Source organism: Scyliorhinus torazame, chromosome 20 (assembly GCF_047496885.1).
Source record: "Scyliorhinus torazame isolate Kashiwa2021f chromosome 20, sScyTor2.1, whole genome shotgun sequence".
Classification (NCBI taxonomy): domain Eukaryota; kingdom Metazoa; phylum Chordata; class Chondrichthyes; order Carcharhiniformes; family Scyliorhinidae; genus Scyliorhinus; species Scyliorhinus torazame.
In genome coordinates, this window is record NC_092726.1 from 18,393,764 (window position 1) to 18,408,686 (window position 14,923).

The following is a 14,923-nucleotide window of genomic DNA, read 5'->3' on the forward strand; positions in this document are numbered from 1 at the left end:
GTGGAGTCTGCACGTTCTGCCCATGTCTGCGTAGGCTTCCTCCGGGTGCTCCGGTTTCTTCCCACAAGTCCCGAAAGATGTGCTATCAGGTAACTTGGACATTCTGAGTTCTCCCTCTGCATACCCGAACAGGTGCCGGAGTGTAGCGACAAGGGGATTTTCACAGTAACTTCATTGCAGTGTTAATGGGAGCCTACTTTTGACAATAAAGATTATTATTATTATGTGCCTAAACATAATGGCTCATTTCTTAGCTAGATCTCAGTCAGAGACCATCTGCTTGTCTCACGAGCAACCTTGGTTTGATAAGTGATCAGAAAATTCTGTCTGAGCACTCGTCCCGTTTGGTCACCTGGTCAAATTCCTTCTGGATAATTGGATGGAAAAAAGATCCGCCTTGAGAAATATTTGTACTGACTTTATTTTCACTTGAATTAAGGACAGGTGGAATTTACCCGATTGTGTGGTGTCGCAAGTATTGGTTCCCTGTGTGGGTGCAATCCTGGGTGGTATTGGGAGTTGTACAGTGCGCTGCTTTTATAAGGTAACGCCAAAGCACAGGCGCCTGTAATGATTCCACTTGCCAGAATGTAAGCCTACACCTCTGACAGGCTCCCGCATCCATCTTTCTACGTAGCCATGTGATAATTTAATGTCAAAGATCTCAGCTGGTCTCCTGTATTTGATGTTATTGAGTGTCAACAGGTAGTTGTTGCTGATTAAAATGGAAGTTGTGTGGCAAAAGCCTGTACGGTGCCTGATTTACCACGGAGATGCATTGCTTCTCTAAAGGAGCTGTCAGCACTGTTGGCTGCTAGTTCATTAATAAAAGAGTAGCACTCATGATGTTTCACAGAGGGAGGTGCATCCTTGGATCCCTGGCAATCTGGGATCTGAGACTGTGTACAGATTATGATGTTGTACAGTAACAGGATGGCCTCTAAATCATGTGGAAGAAGTTCAGACCCCCCAGGATTAGGGAACAGTTGTGCAGTCATTCACCGTAAATACATGTTTAAAAATCCACCACACCAGTGAAGGCAGTAAAACAGTTGCATAGTTCAATTCTTTTCAATGTTGATCAAGCTTAATAAAAACAAAACGTCTTTCTGCCACAGAGCACATGGTGTCATTCCTGTCACTGAGTATGGAGAACAAGCAGCAGTATGTAAATACTTACCTTATGTGTTTAAAAAAAATAAAAAAAATTCCTATATGTATATTCCATAGCAGACGGGCTTAGAAGATGGGGCTCATGTTCACTGACTCTATATTTTCTCTTCCATTCCTGTGCCCCATGTATAGTGGAGTCTCTGGGGAATATAGGTTCCTTGCGGACCAGCAGTGTGACTTCTGCGCTTCCTTAAATAAAAGTTATAATCTTTGCATTTAATTTATTCCTGAGAATATTACAGAAAATAAGCTTTTTTAAAGAAATTCCTTAGTTGGAAAGTAATTTCTTTTTGTATTTGCATAAGCAGCACGGTAGGACAGTGGTTAGCACTGTTGCTTCACAGCTCCAGGGTCCCAGGTTCAATTCCCGGCATGGGCCACTGTCTGTGGGGAGTCTGCACAGGGATGGAGGGGGATTGCAAAGCACAGGGATGTGGGAAAGAGCTCCATAGTGCAGGGTCAGAATGGCCAATGGCTCTGCTGACTGACTTCTTGAGCTGCAAGTTCTTTTGCATGGTAGAACTTGCCTTTTGGGAAAATCAGCTTGGCAGATCACATTCTGCGTTCTTTCCCAGCACCAGCCCCCATGCCGCCCTCCCTGCTCCCATCAGCTGATCTCTCTGAAGATAGTGAAAGGTGCTTCTCTGTCTTGACCAGTAGGGCTCTCGGACTCCTGCCAAATCGCCATTTGTTTTTGTCATGAGTGCATCAGCAAGTTTTTTGAACCATGGAGGGCATTTGTGCCATGCTTGATCCTGCCTTCAGAATGTCCATGTGCGTTTGCTTATCTCCCTGCTGTTGTGAAGCCTCTGTTGTGATCAGCTACCTAAATGGTATGATGGACGTTTCCTAATCTACTTCGTTCAGGAATGAGCGATTCGTGCATTTGGCTCACCCCCTGACAATCCAGGTGAATTGTTTTAATAAATGGCAGATTTCTGTGAATGCGTTTTAAATGTTGCCAGTGGAATTGACTTGCTGTGTTTCGTATGGTTAGTTACCTCTGTAACCCCTGCCGGTCTTGGCGAAATATTCCAATTACTTACTGGAACTACAGCAATTTAAATTTTCTTGGACCATGGATTAGACATGGTGAGGAAAGTGACTGAAGCAATTGGAGCATCTTGTGATTCATATTCAAGTAGCTGCCTTGTGCTGTGGGAAAATAAGAAGGTGTTGTGTTTGCCTGTATGTCATACAGATGTTCACACAGGATGGTTGATGCTTGGGACACATTCAACACATTGTACTTATTTAATATTTGACGAAAATACCACAGCAATTTCACAGTCTCTGCTCTTTCACGTAGTGTGTTTTAAATTATGGGTGTGTTCTGCAAGGCATAGGAGAAGAATATGAGATGGACTAGCAGAAAGGCTGTGTAATTTGAAAGAAGAGCACAGTAGACTGATTTTATTGATGTTGGCAGGAGGTGCACTTTATGTAAAGGGGGGGGTACAGTAGCGAGTGTGTACGAACCGGCTGAGGTCGGGGTATTTTGAACTACACCGAGGGGTGAGGCAAGGGTGCCCCCTCTCCCCATTACTGTTTGCTCTGGCCATAGAGCCATTGGCCATGGCATTAAGAGCCTTGAGGAACTGGAAAGGGCTGGTTCGGCAGGGGGGGGGGAGGGGGGCTGGAGCACCGGGTCTCGCCCTACGCAGATGACCTGCTCTTGTACATTTCAGACCCATTGGAGGGGATGGGGGAAGTAATGCGAATCTTGGGGGAATTTGGTAATTTTTCGGGGTATAAATTGATCATGGGGAAAAGCGAGGTGTTTGCAATCCAGGCAAGAGGACCGGAGAAGAGACTGGGAGAGCTGCTGCTTCGAATGGTGGGGAAGAGCTTTCGATATCTGGGAATCCAGGTGGCCTGGACATGGGAGGTACTACACAAGTTAAACCTATGCCGGTTGGTAGAACAAATGGGGGACATTAAGAGATGGGACATGCTCCCGCTATCACTGGCAGGGAGGGTACAGACCATGAAAATGACAGTCCTCCCTCTGTTTGTCTTTCAGTGCCTCCCCATCTTCATCCCTGAGGCCTTTTTCAAGCGGGTGAATAAGATTATTTCGGGCTTTGTGTGGGCACGAGTGAAGAAGGTGTTGCTCCAGCGCAGTCGGGGGGGGGGGGGGTTACCCCGAAAAATTACCAAATTCCCCCAAGATTCGCATTACTTCCCCCATCCCCTCCAATGGGTCTGAAATGTACAAGAGCAGGTCACCTGCGTAGGGCGAGACCCGGTGCTCCAGCCCCCCTCCCCCCCCCACCCCCCTCTCCCACCCCCTGCCGAACCAGCCCTTTCCAGTTCCTCAAGGCTCTTAATGCCATGGCCAATTGGGGGCTGCCGAACTTCTGCAATTACTACCGGGCGGTTAATATAGCCATGATCAGGAAGTGGGTAGTGGGGGAGGGATCGGCATGGGAGCAGATGATGGAGGCAGCGTCATGTAAAGATACCAGTCTGGGAGCATTGGTAAAGGCACCTCTGCTGTGCTCGCCGGCACGATACTCCACAGATCCGGTGGTAGTGGTGGCGGCTCTGAGGATCGGGGGCAGTGGAGGAGATATAACAGAGTGGAGGGAGCATCGATTTATAACAACCACAGGTTTGTGCCGGGTGGGCTAGATGGCAGGTTCCGGAGTTGGCAGAGGGCAGGATGTGAAGGATGGGGGATCTATTTGTAGGTGGGAGCTTTCCCAGCTTGAAAGCTTTGGGGGATAAATTTAAATTGCCAGCCGGGAATGGTTTTAGGTATTTGCAGGTGCGCGATTTCCTGAGAAAACAGGTGCTGGCCTTTCCGCTGCTGCCAAGGGGGATACAGGATAGAGTAGTTTCCAGTACCTGGGTGGGAGAGGGGAAGGTTTCAGATATTTACCAGGAGCTTTCGGAGGCGGAGGAAACTCCGGTGGAGGAGCTCAAGGGCAAGTGGGAGGACGAGCAAGGAGGAGAGATAGAGGCGGGGCTATGGGCGGGTGCCCTAAGCAGGTTTAATACCTCATCGTGCGCCTGATACAATTTAAGGTAGTCCACCGGGCACACATGGCAGTGGCTAGGATGAGTAAGTTTTTCGGGGTAGAGGATAGGTGTGCGAGGTGCGCAGGAAGCCCAGCAAATCATGTCCACATGTTTTGGGAATGCCCGAAGCTTAGAGGGTTTTGGCAGGGTTTCGCTAAGGCAATGTCCACGGTACTCAAAACACGGGTGGTGCCGAGTCCGGAGGTAGTGATCTTTGGAGTGTCGGAAGATCCGGGAGTTCAGGGGGTGAAAGAGACCGACATTCTGGCCTTCACCTCCCCAGTAGCCCGGAGACAGATCTTATTAATGTGGAGGGACTGGAAGCCCCCGAGTGTGGAGACCTGGGTTAGTGACATGGCGGGGTTTCTCAGACTCGAGAAAATAGAATTTGCCTTCAGAGGGTCAATATTAGGGTTCTCCCGGAGGTGGCAGCCGTTCGTCAACTTTCTCGGGGAATATTAAAAATGTCAGCAGATGCAGTATTCCAAGGGTGGGGTGAGGCAGGCGGATTGTTGTTGTATGGTTGAGCTGTGTGAAGATTGGGCTGGGGGTGGAAATGTTTATTTTACCATGTTGATGTCATTGTTTTTGTTACTGTTATAAACATTTTCAAATACCTGAATAAAATATTTTTTAAACAAGTACTACAAGTACTTGCATCTTTATTCATAGAATCCCGACAATGCAGAAGGAGGCAATTCGGCCCATCGAGTCTGCACTGGCCCTTGGAAAGAGCACACGACTTGGGCCCAAGCCTCCACTCTATCCGTAACCCCATCTAACCTTTTGGACACTAAGGGCAATTTATCATGGCCAATCCACCTAACCTGCACATCTTTGGACTGTGGGAGGAAACCGGAGCACCCGGAGGAAACCTGCTTTGTCACAAGATCGGTGCAGACTTGATGGGCAGATTGGCTTCCTTCTACACTGTAGGAATTCTGTTCCATTGTGCACCTGTATATGCGGAGTGTGTTGGTTGGATTTAGTGGTTTCCCTTCCTTTTTTACTTTTCCTCCCTGCTGAAGATGCTGAATGAGCTGGGATGTGGTTACTTTGATATTTGAAGTTGTTGATGCTCCATTCAAATGTTGTGTCGATCATTGGGCAACATTACGATGGAAGTCTTCACAACAATCCTACATGTCACTTTCATAGCATTGGATGTTGTTCTGCTGCTAATATAATGGCATAACTGCAGTCTAACAGGCCATCAACTCACTCAGCATAGAATGTTTTCTGCTTATTTTCCTTGATTCACATTCTGCTTTATTGGTATATTTGCCTCCACAGGGATATATCTGGCCACATACCGCATACTAATAGATAGTCAGCAAGTATAAACAGTTACTATTGACAGACACCCTCCTCCAAGCCAAAGCTCTTGTTCGTGAGAACCTCCAGATATCTCCTGGGACTGGCTCCATGTCAACAGCATCGAAGCCCAGTGTGCCCTTTATCGTTTATTTTCTAAAGCCTATCCTCCAAAGCCCATCTCTGCAGAGACCCTACCTGTTTGTCCTTTGTTTGTGCGTGTGCGCTCGGGTATTCTTTAAAAAAAGGGGATCGATAGTTATACTTCCAGAGTACATTTGTGTCCGCCAGCTCTTGCAACTTATGAAAAAAAGTTTAGTTTAGTAATTCAATTATTCTGAGTTTATTGAAAGAAGTTTTGTTAAAGTCTCTTTTATAAGTGGCATTTTGATACTTTTAAACACGTGCGACCTGTGGAGTTGTAAGGTGAGATAAACTGAGCAGTCCTCCCATCCTGGTCATCACAGTTTACAGATCCCATTATTTTCAAATGACACCAAAGGAAGTCTGTGTCATATTATCTCCGAGATGCTTTGAATACTCCATTTGTTTCCTTAACTCTGGCTGCTGCAGATTGAAATCTCCATTTATGAAGATAGAAATTTCAGTAGTGGAAGATGAAGTGTGCAAAAACTAAGGTATGAACTTTCAGGATTGGTCACTGCTTTCTCTTAAACAGCAACACTGAAGATCTTAATGTGCCATCACTGTTGAATGATAGATTGGTGTTGGCAATGTTCAATCATGAAGTATGGAGTGTCTCTGCTCAAGCATTCCTGACATACGATCCTGAAAAGCAGCTTTGTTCAACGGGTCTGCAAGTGAAGTGAATCGGGGGTGCTTCACTTGTTGTTAAGCTTCTTTCCGTTCACTGGTTGGAAGTTATTCTGGCTGGTATCTGGCAGTTGTGAAGTAACATGAGGAATCTGCAGTGTACAGTTGTACAAAATAGACCCCCAGCATCTTAACAAAGTGTTTGTGTCTCGGTGAAATAGATGGTTTCACACCATTGTAGATGCGGAATGAAATTTGTTCAAAAGTTGCCGAATTGGAGACCATCCATATTTCAAAAATGATTTCCCCCCCCATTCTGTTTTTAATGCAGATTTGCTTTCAGGCAAGTGAGTGAACATGAAATTTACCCGATTATGAAGTTTGCACGACTGGAGATTTTAAACGTTTGCCCTCAGAGTACTTTTATGTTCATTACTATGATGGATGTTTGGGCCAGTTAAACAGTATTTACATTATTTCTCGAACATGGGATTTAAATGGGCTCAAGGCAAGTTAATATTTGGCTGTCCTCATTTAATTTTCCTTTTTGCTCTCCCTGTATCTGCTTCCCTCTCCCCAATCTCAGCCCCATGTACAGAAGGCTGGCAGTTCAAGCCATTCCTGTGACTTCTGAATGACAAGACTAGGTTGTGTGCAGTTGGATGCGATCACTTTAAGAGTTTATTGAAGAACCCATGTTACAAGCAAAGATGCCAAGTTTGTATCCCGTTAGTTTGTGGTGGATTGGCGATCAGGTTCTGGCGTTGAAAGATTGATTTTAAGACGGATGACGGGCGAGGCAGTGGCATAGTAAAATTGTCATTGCACTTGTGACCCAGGAAAATGCTCTTTGGACCCAGGTTTGAATCCCACCACGGTCTTATCGTGGCATTTGAATCCCAGGTTTTTTTAAAAATCTGGAATTAAAAGCATAATGGTGAACTTATTGTCGATCGTTGTTAAGAACCGATCTGCTTTGTTAGTGTACTCTGGAGAAGGAAATCAGTCATCCTACATGGGGCTCCGACCCACAACAATATGGTCAAGCAGACCGCTCCGGTCAAGGGCAATTAGGAACGGCAATAAATGTTGGCCCAACCAGCGACGCCCACATCCCATGAAAGAATTTTTAAAAATCCTTCTTCATCTCCGGACATTTTCCCTTCCTCAGCTTGCGAATTCACTATTCCTCGCCTTAACAAGTGCCAATATATCCTTGAGTTCAAAGCATTTCTGTTCTGTTGCACCATGAGGTTAGCCTGATGAAGTAATTTTAATTTTAAAATCTTGTTTGTAAAAAAAATGGGAAGATTCCGTGTTTTCCCGAGCATTGCTGTATCGTTTTGTATGTCAGAAATCTGCTTTTCATTTTGAACAGAGTAAATGTCACTGTCTGTGCGGAGTCTGCACATCCTCCCCGTGTGTGCGTGGGTTTCCTCCGGGTGCTCCGGTTTCCTCCCACAGTCCAAAGATGTGCAGGTTAGGTGGATTGGCCATGATAAATTGCTCTTAGTGTCCAAAATTGCCCTTACTGTTGGGTGGGGTTACTGGGTTATGGGGATAGGGTGGGGGTGTTGACGTTGGGTAGTGTGCTCTTTCCAAGGGCCGGTGCAGACTCGATGGGCCGAATGGCCTCCTTCTGCACTGTAAATTCTATGATCTAAATTCTATGATCTAAATGTGCAGTTTTAATTTGTAGCTTCACTTCACAGGACTGTTACAGATGAGGAAGGTCCTTCCTTCCACTGTAGTCCATCCATCCATTCCAATAAATCTCTGTTGTAACGTCCAGCTACTTCTTAACTTCAGTCCACGGTTCTTGTAGTCGTGCTTGGGTTTTACAGCACAGGCGTGTTTGATGTAATAAGTTTGTGCTCGCTTTAATGCTCCTTACAAATCTGCCCCTCCCAGAAGTACATGCTTTGATCATTATTTTATGTGCAGAGGAGGTTGCACCAATTAATGCAATTTGTTTGACTTGACAGTAACACTCTTCAGTTCTGCCTCTCTTTCCCTTCAAAACTAAATTCAAGAAGTCAAATCATGTGGTTCCGTTTTATCGTTCAGTCGCTGGAAAACAATGGCTTGAAATTCCCGAATTTGGAAGCATTGTTTCTGCCTGTCGACACGTTCTACATGATGCTGCCATGGGGTTTCAGAGAATTGAGTTGCAAGTTGGTCAAATTGTTGCCACACTTTGACTGCGTTGTTCCCTGTGTGAAATGATTTGACTTCAAATTACTTGCTGAGATTGGGGTGGGGACTTTTAAATACGAATGACTGCCTGGTAATTAAAATAGGATATCTGAGAATAGGTGGGGCAAGTAGAGAAAGAGAGCGAGCTATGCATTGAGAGTGTTGGGATATAATTTGAAAAGAAGCTGATGGCTTACCATGCAGGGTAGGATCAAAATTGTGGTCCTTTGTGGAAAGCTTTCCGAAATAAACATCACGCAGCAAAAGCTATCTGTTGTTCACAGCCATTGACAAATAGTCATAAACTAAATCATTCTTTTTAGATTATATTCCAACTTGCTTTCCTTCTCTATCTTTCCTTTGACATACTTTTATGTAGGGACTGGATGGCCTAGTGAGTCAGCTGTTCTTTGACCTTTCTGACTTTGGCTGAAGTTCATTGTGAGCATGATGAGTTTTTGTTATTTCTTGCCCCCCCCCCCCCCCCTCCCTCCCTGCCCCCCCCCCCCCCTCCCTGCCATCTCCAAAGGTGCTGTGTGAGCTGCATTTGGACAGTCTCTAAACCAGTGGGGAGTGGAGGAGGATAGCTAGGATTGTACAAAAGAAGCTGCAGTTTCTATCTGACTGCGGTGCACCTGACCTTGGGAGAAACCATTTAAATAAAGTATTAAGAAACATAGGTAAATGTTAAATTGTCTGACAATGACCTCGCTCACCCACTGTGATTGGAGTTGATGCCGATTGACAATTTTACATGGATAGGATGGGAATAGAGGGATACGGACCCAGGAAGTGTAGAATATTTTAGTTCAGGGCAGCATGGTCGGCACAGGCTTGGAAGGCCGAAGGGCCTGCTCCTGTGCTGTACTTGTCTTTGTTCTTTGACAAGGCGGAGTTGAGGCAACCTGAACTTTCTGGTCTGGATGCACTTGATGCTGAGGATTAAGTGCTGAAGGTGGAGCAGTAATCCATTCACTGAAATGCACACCGTTTGCTTTCAGCACTAGCGGTGATTTTATACTGAGCTGGATTATATTGTGACTGACATATCCTCATTTATTTCATTTCCTTTGTTCACCAGTGGGACCAAGGCTTCGAAGGATACGGGCCTCTTCTGCACCAAACACGTACCCTACCTCGTCTCTGGACTATCATTCCACAAATTCTTGACGGCCTTGGTGCCACTTTAAACATTGGATGTTTTGCAATCTGCTGTATCCTCGAATGATGTATACTATATGAGGGATAGGTGGGTGGGGGGAAGCAAATAACTATTGTGATCAAATTGTAATCTTTTCTGAATAGGTTTCTTTAACATCACTAGAAGACCAGAAGAAAATGTCTAAAGAAGTGTTTGATAGTACAGTGGTGATGCTCTCTCGTAGTGTAAGTTCATAGGTGTGCGAAGCCCTGGCTAGTCATCCAACAACTAATTGAAGATGTTTTTCTTTGAGTGTGTGCCAGTGCGATATAATTAACCCTAAGAGTACTGGAGGTTTTTGACACCTCAGTCATAGGTTTGACTGATTTTTAAAAAAATTCCGAGAAGACTGCACAAAGTTGTCTTGGCAGGGGAGGGCTCTACCAGGTATAAGATAATGCGATCAAAACTAGGTGATCCCAGCATAGCGAGCTTATCTCAGCGGAGCCTGCAGACCCAATGTCCCTAATATCAGGAGGCGAGAATTGGTTTGAGTTCCTCCAGCAGTATCCCAGATGGAGCTCGGTGTCGAACCTTTAGACAGAATCCTGCTGTGATTGGGTAAGTGATTGGGTATTGTATACCCTTTAACCAGTCACTAGCTAGCACACAGTGATGCTATGGGTAAGCATGAGTTATATAACCTGGAGGGAAGAAAAAGAGAGTGCTCTGAATGGAAAGAAGACCAAGAATCTGAGAGATTGGGAAAAGGTTATACAGTTGAGACAAAGAGAAGTCTTGGGTAGTAGAGGAGCTTTGCCACAGTGCATTGTTAAGTGAGAAATGAAGATTGGTGAGCAGCATACTTCAAAGCTGTGAAGACAGTTGGGGTGTTCAAGGGACATCCAAACCATGAAAATAAAAATGTTCAATGTCTTTGGTCGCCAATCTTGTTGTGTTGGCGCACACCCCATTTGTGGTTTCTTTTTTTAGTAACTTGGGCAATTCAAATTAAAACTAAATAACATTTCTGTGAGCTTTCTCGATCAAAGTTTCACTGTTGGCATTCCTGACTGATGTACAACTTCCACACTTAGCAAATGCTGCAGATACGACCACAAGGGGCAATTGCATTACGTTACTGAGATGGTAAAATAGGGGTAAAGAACATGGGAGGATGGATTTATAGAGAAAGAAGTTTAATCAAAGTTTGTGTGTGCGTGTGTGTTTTATTAAAGGTTGAATGTTTGTGCAAGATAGCTGATTCTTTTCCAGTTTTACATAACTGCACAAAAGCTTGGATTGTACTTTTACAATGCTGAGCTGGGAGTGGTAGTACACTGGCCTTGAGTGCTACTTTTTTCTATACATGTGACCACCAGCAGCACCCACCCTCCACCCCCACACACAGACATAGACCCATTGACCATATTCAAGCCACAACTAGCCAGGGATTCCAACAAGTCCCCACATCCTCAAAAAATGTGAGTTTTGAAATCCAAGAGCTAAAGCACATCATGCATTATGGAAGCCTTGGCGCAGTCAGTACTCTTAGTGGTTAATGACGTATTGATGCCCTGTTTAGCTCTACTTGGGTTTGTCCCTCTGGGAGCTTTATAGCTCGGTAAGAAGCTCACTTAAATGTTTGCTTATTTGTGTTTTCTCTTGTAACTTGTAATATGAAGCATAGTTTGTGACAACTTTAACACCAACTTGTCGACCTGCAAAATTCATAAACACTTTTGATATAATTGATTTTTTTTTTTAAAAAGCAGTCATTTAAGGTTTACAAAGAAATAAAATGTGGGAAATTGCTGGTTGTACTTTGTCACAAACCCAACTGTGTTCGGTGTTGTGCAGAGCTCTGAGCAGTTTTGCTGCTTGTTAGTGCATCGAAAGAAAAATACAAAGCCTGACCTTGATCCCCGGAAAATAATTTGAACAGAGTGCAAGACAATTGGCTGTCAATCATCTGACACTAAATCTAACCTTGTGTGACCTCGGGAGCACAAAAGGGAAAGGGCTTTGAGTTGTGCATTGGAGTAGAACGAACAGAACATTGACCTTTTCAATTCCACAAACCTGGGTTTCAATCCAGCCCACACTGGCAGACTGAAGGTCTCTTCAGGGCGACTGTGAAGGGGAAGCTGGGCCGAGTGTAGGGGGTTGAGGGCGGGGGGTTGGAGGGGGGGGGGGGTCAAGCCAGTTCCCAGTGGACACATGTCCACAGCACAAAACTGCCTGTAATTTGACTGGCACTAATTGGGCAATCTCACTCAGAGGCCACGAGCAGGGTCAGTACAAATCAACGGGAGATTTTTGTTTAAAAAATCTGCAGAACTTTTCAATTTACCTCTATTGGTGTGTGCTATTTCTCACATTCTCATTTTTTTCAAAAATCTTATATAACCTTTTAAAGGAACAAATGAGTTGATCCTTGGAAAAATACCGTACATTTTTCTACACCAATCAGATTACGTTGAATAGATTGAGGGTCTGAATTGCGTTTTGACTTTGGTAAAGGTTTGTACCGAACTCGAGACAGGAGTCTTCAAATATCTGGTGAGGTGACAAGTGCACACTCCCAATCCTAAAGTGTTTGTTTTTCTTGGGGTAGAACATTCTCAAGGCTCCAGAAACGGCACAGTTTTATTTTTTAAATGATTTGAAAGTTTTTGAACTACCAGTGTTGACTGGGGTGAATTTGATCCGTGACACAAGTTTATCTTGCTGTTGGCCCTGAGGGAATAAGAGGTGACGAGGAAAGTAGAAGTCTCTTCATTGCTGTTTAAATTAGTGGTAATTTGTTTGTGCTGAGTGTGTTGGAAGACTATATCCTGGGTCTTAACTGTGCATTACCTCACCTGGGAACATTTGGAGATGTATCTGGATGTCCGAAGATCAAATTCACTCTGAAGCTGCTGTCCTTTATGCATTTACACCTTTCTTATCACAGAAGAAAATTCACTTGAAAATAAAGCAATAATGACATGACAACTTCTGTCTTGTCAGTGTTTGAGGATGTTTATCTTGGGGCATAATTTTTTAAAGTAAGATATTTTTACTAAATCCATTTGAGAGTCTTGATGCATATCTAAATCTTTGGATGAGGGGGAAAAAAGTTCAGAAATGCAGAATCAGATTATGTGAAACTCTATTTGTTTTGCATTTCTGACGTGCTGAGGTATTTAAATAAAAATTAAAGGGCATCACAGTGATCATGTGGGCTGCCATGGAACATGAACAAGTTACGGTGCGGGTGGGTGTCTGTTAATATTTTTTGCCCTGCGACATGATGAAAGACAAACTGTCCGTCGTACTAAGAACACAAAAGAATTCTGACCACTTTCAACTCATTTCATCACAGTGGGATGGGGTGCTAGTGGCATTAAACATTGTCAGCAGTATCAATGCATCTGAAGCGACATTCAAACTTCTAATAGCTCCAGGAATGGCTGAGTTCACAATTATTTTCTGCTCGCGATGGGTAGAGTTTTGCAACATATTTGGCACTCAACTCTATTCTGATTTGTGTATTTCTAACTTTGAAGATAGTCGCCTAAGAATCCATTGTCTTGGCCTAATGGGAATAAATAATTGCTTTGACAAAGAGTCAACCGGACTCGAAATGTTAACTCCCTTCTCTCTCCACAGATGCTGTCAGAACTGCTGAGATTGTCAAGCATTTTCTGCTTTTATTTTTGCTGTCTAGTTTTTAAAGAAGTAGGCCATAAATCTTACTGTCTTGTCCTCCTTGTCGGGCACACCCTAACCCTTTTTCACCTGGAGGAGAAAAAGTCCTCTTCCTTAAATAGACCATACCACCTAGTTCATTTGTTTTGGTGCATGTGTGACCTTCACACATGTTAACATGATAAGAACTTGGAAGATCTGAGTTACACAACCAAACCAGGGATGCTAGTTGCATATTTTTTATATCCATTAAGTTACCAGTTGATGTGACGAGATTTCTCGGAGTTTTAATGAAATCCACAATGAAATAGGGGAGCAGATTTCTTGTGTGCAGTTGTCACTTGAGGTTTTGGTGGAGGTGCTGCAACAGAGGCAAGGTACATGACCGATGAAGCTTTTAAAAGAAAATAAATGAATGGAAACCTATATTTTTGAACAAAAGAAGTATGCAATGTAATCTGGATGACTACCAGTCCAATAGGCATTGTTTGATATTTAAGCAGAATTGTGTGTGAAAAGCACTCCTATCAGATCTTTGACAATTGTTCTGTGATTTGGAGTGAAATTAGTGCAGCACCTTCTGAAACGTACCTTAACTCAAAGAACCTCATTGTTTATATTGTGTGCCTGTCTCTGAGATGTTTTGATTCTATTTTATTTTCGTATGCTGTTTTTAAAAACCTGTCCTTTGATACAAGTTCTCTTGCTTGTTTTGTTTTCTATCTTTACTGATTAAAATAAATAAAATACTTCTACAAAAGTTAGTGCTTCCTGAAGGTGTTTTGCAGTTGATGTCTCCTAAGTGGGATGGGAAAATCTTGTGGTGGAAAAATCTTTCAGCTGTGCACTGTTCAATTTCAACTTGGTGTTAGAGGGTTGCTTGAATTCTTTGTGTGTGTGTGTTTGCGACATGTTTATCCCAGCCCAATTCTATCTGTTCAGGTCAGAATGGAAGACATGCATGGCCAGGTGAGAAAGACCGAGCCTTACGGTATGAGTTGACCGTAATCCTGGACAAGGGCTAAGGGACACTGCCATTTTCGTGCTGCTTTCTATTTCAATTTATTAGATACATGCACATTGATCATACCGAACCATTTCCATTCTTCTTTAAATTTTACTGTGCATGGGTGATTGCTGTGTGACTTTGGATAGCTTGTGAGAAGCCCAAACAAAATGCACAGAAAAGATGTAAGCAGTCAGGTTTTGTGTCAAACTTTGTACAACAAAAAGATTTGAGCAGTCATGAAAGGAGACCAAATTATTTTCAGTTGGCAAATGTCTGCGTGCCAGTTGTACGAGTTAGGATATTATGAGCAGTAATGTGTCAGATAATCTCAAGTATTACAGCCTGACCAGCCTCCTAATTCCTGAACTTCATAATCTTAAATCCAGTTGTAACAAAGATGTGGGTGAAGGTTTCAGCAACAGATGAGAGTTAAAGGATGTTGGGATGAAAAGACGTGGAAAAAAAGCAATTTTCGTGATGCGCCGACAGTGTAAATCAGACAACCCCATTATGAACAGTATGGTTCAGCCTGAATCTTCAGGGAGAAGTTTGGAGTTGGTGATTAGGCAGCAACATTGATGACAAGGCCCAAAATCAAT

General features: G+C 43.7%; 1 protein-coding gene across 2 annotated transcripts in view; it reads left to right on the forward strand.

The window, feature by feature from the left end:
• The window catches only part of LOC140396927 (golgin subfamily A member 7-like), a 39,355-nt gene extending 25,280 nt beyond the window's left edge, over nt 1-14,075 (forward strand). For both annotated transcript variants that reach the window (XM_072485861.1, XM_072485862.1), the window contains exons 5-6: nt 6,085-6,149; nt 9,563-14,075. In XM_072485861.1, the coding sequence (XP_072341962.1) occupies nt 6,085-6,132 (48 nt within the window). In that variant the 3' untranslated portion in view covers nt 6,133-6,149; nt 9,563-14,075. The remainder of the gene's footprint in view (nt 1-6,084; nt 6,150-9,562) is intronic.
• Nucleotides 14,076-14,923: the final 848 nt, after the last annotated feature.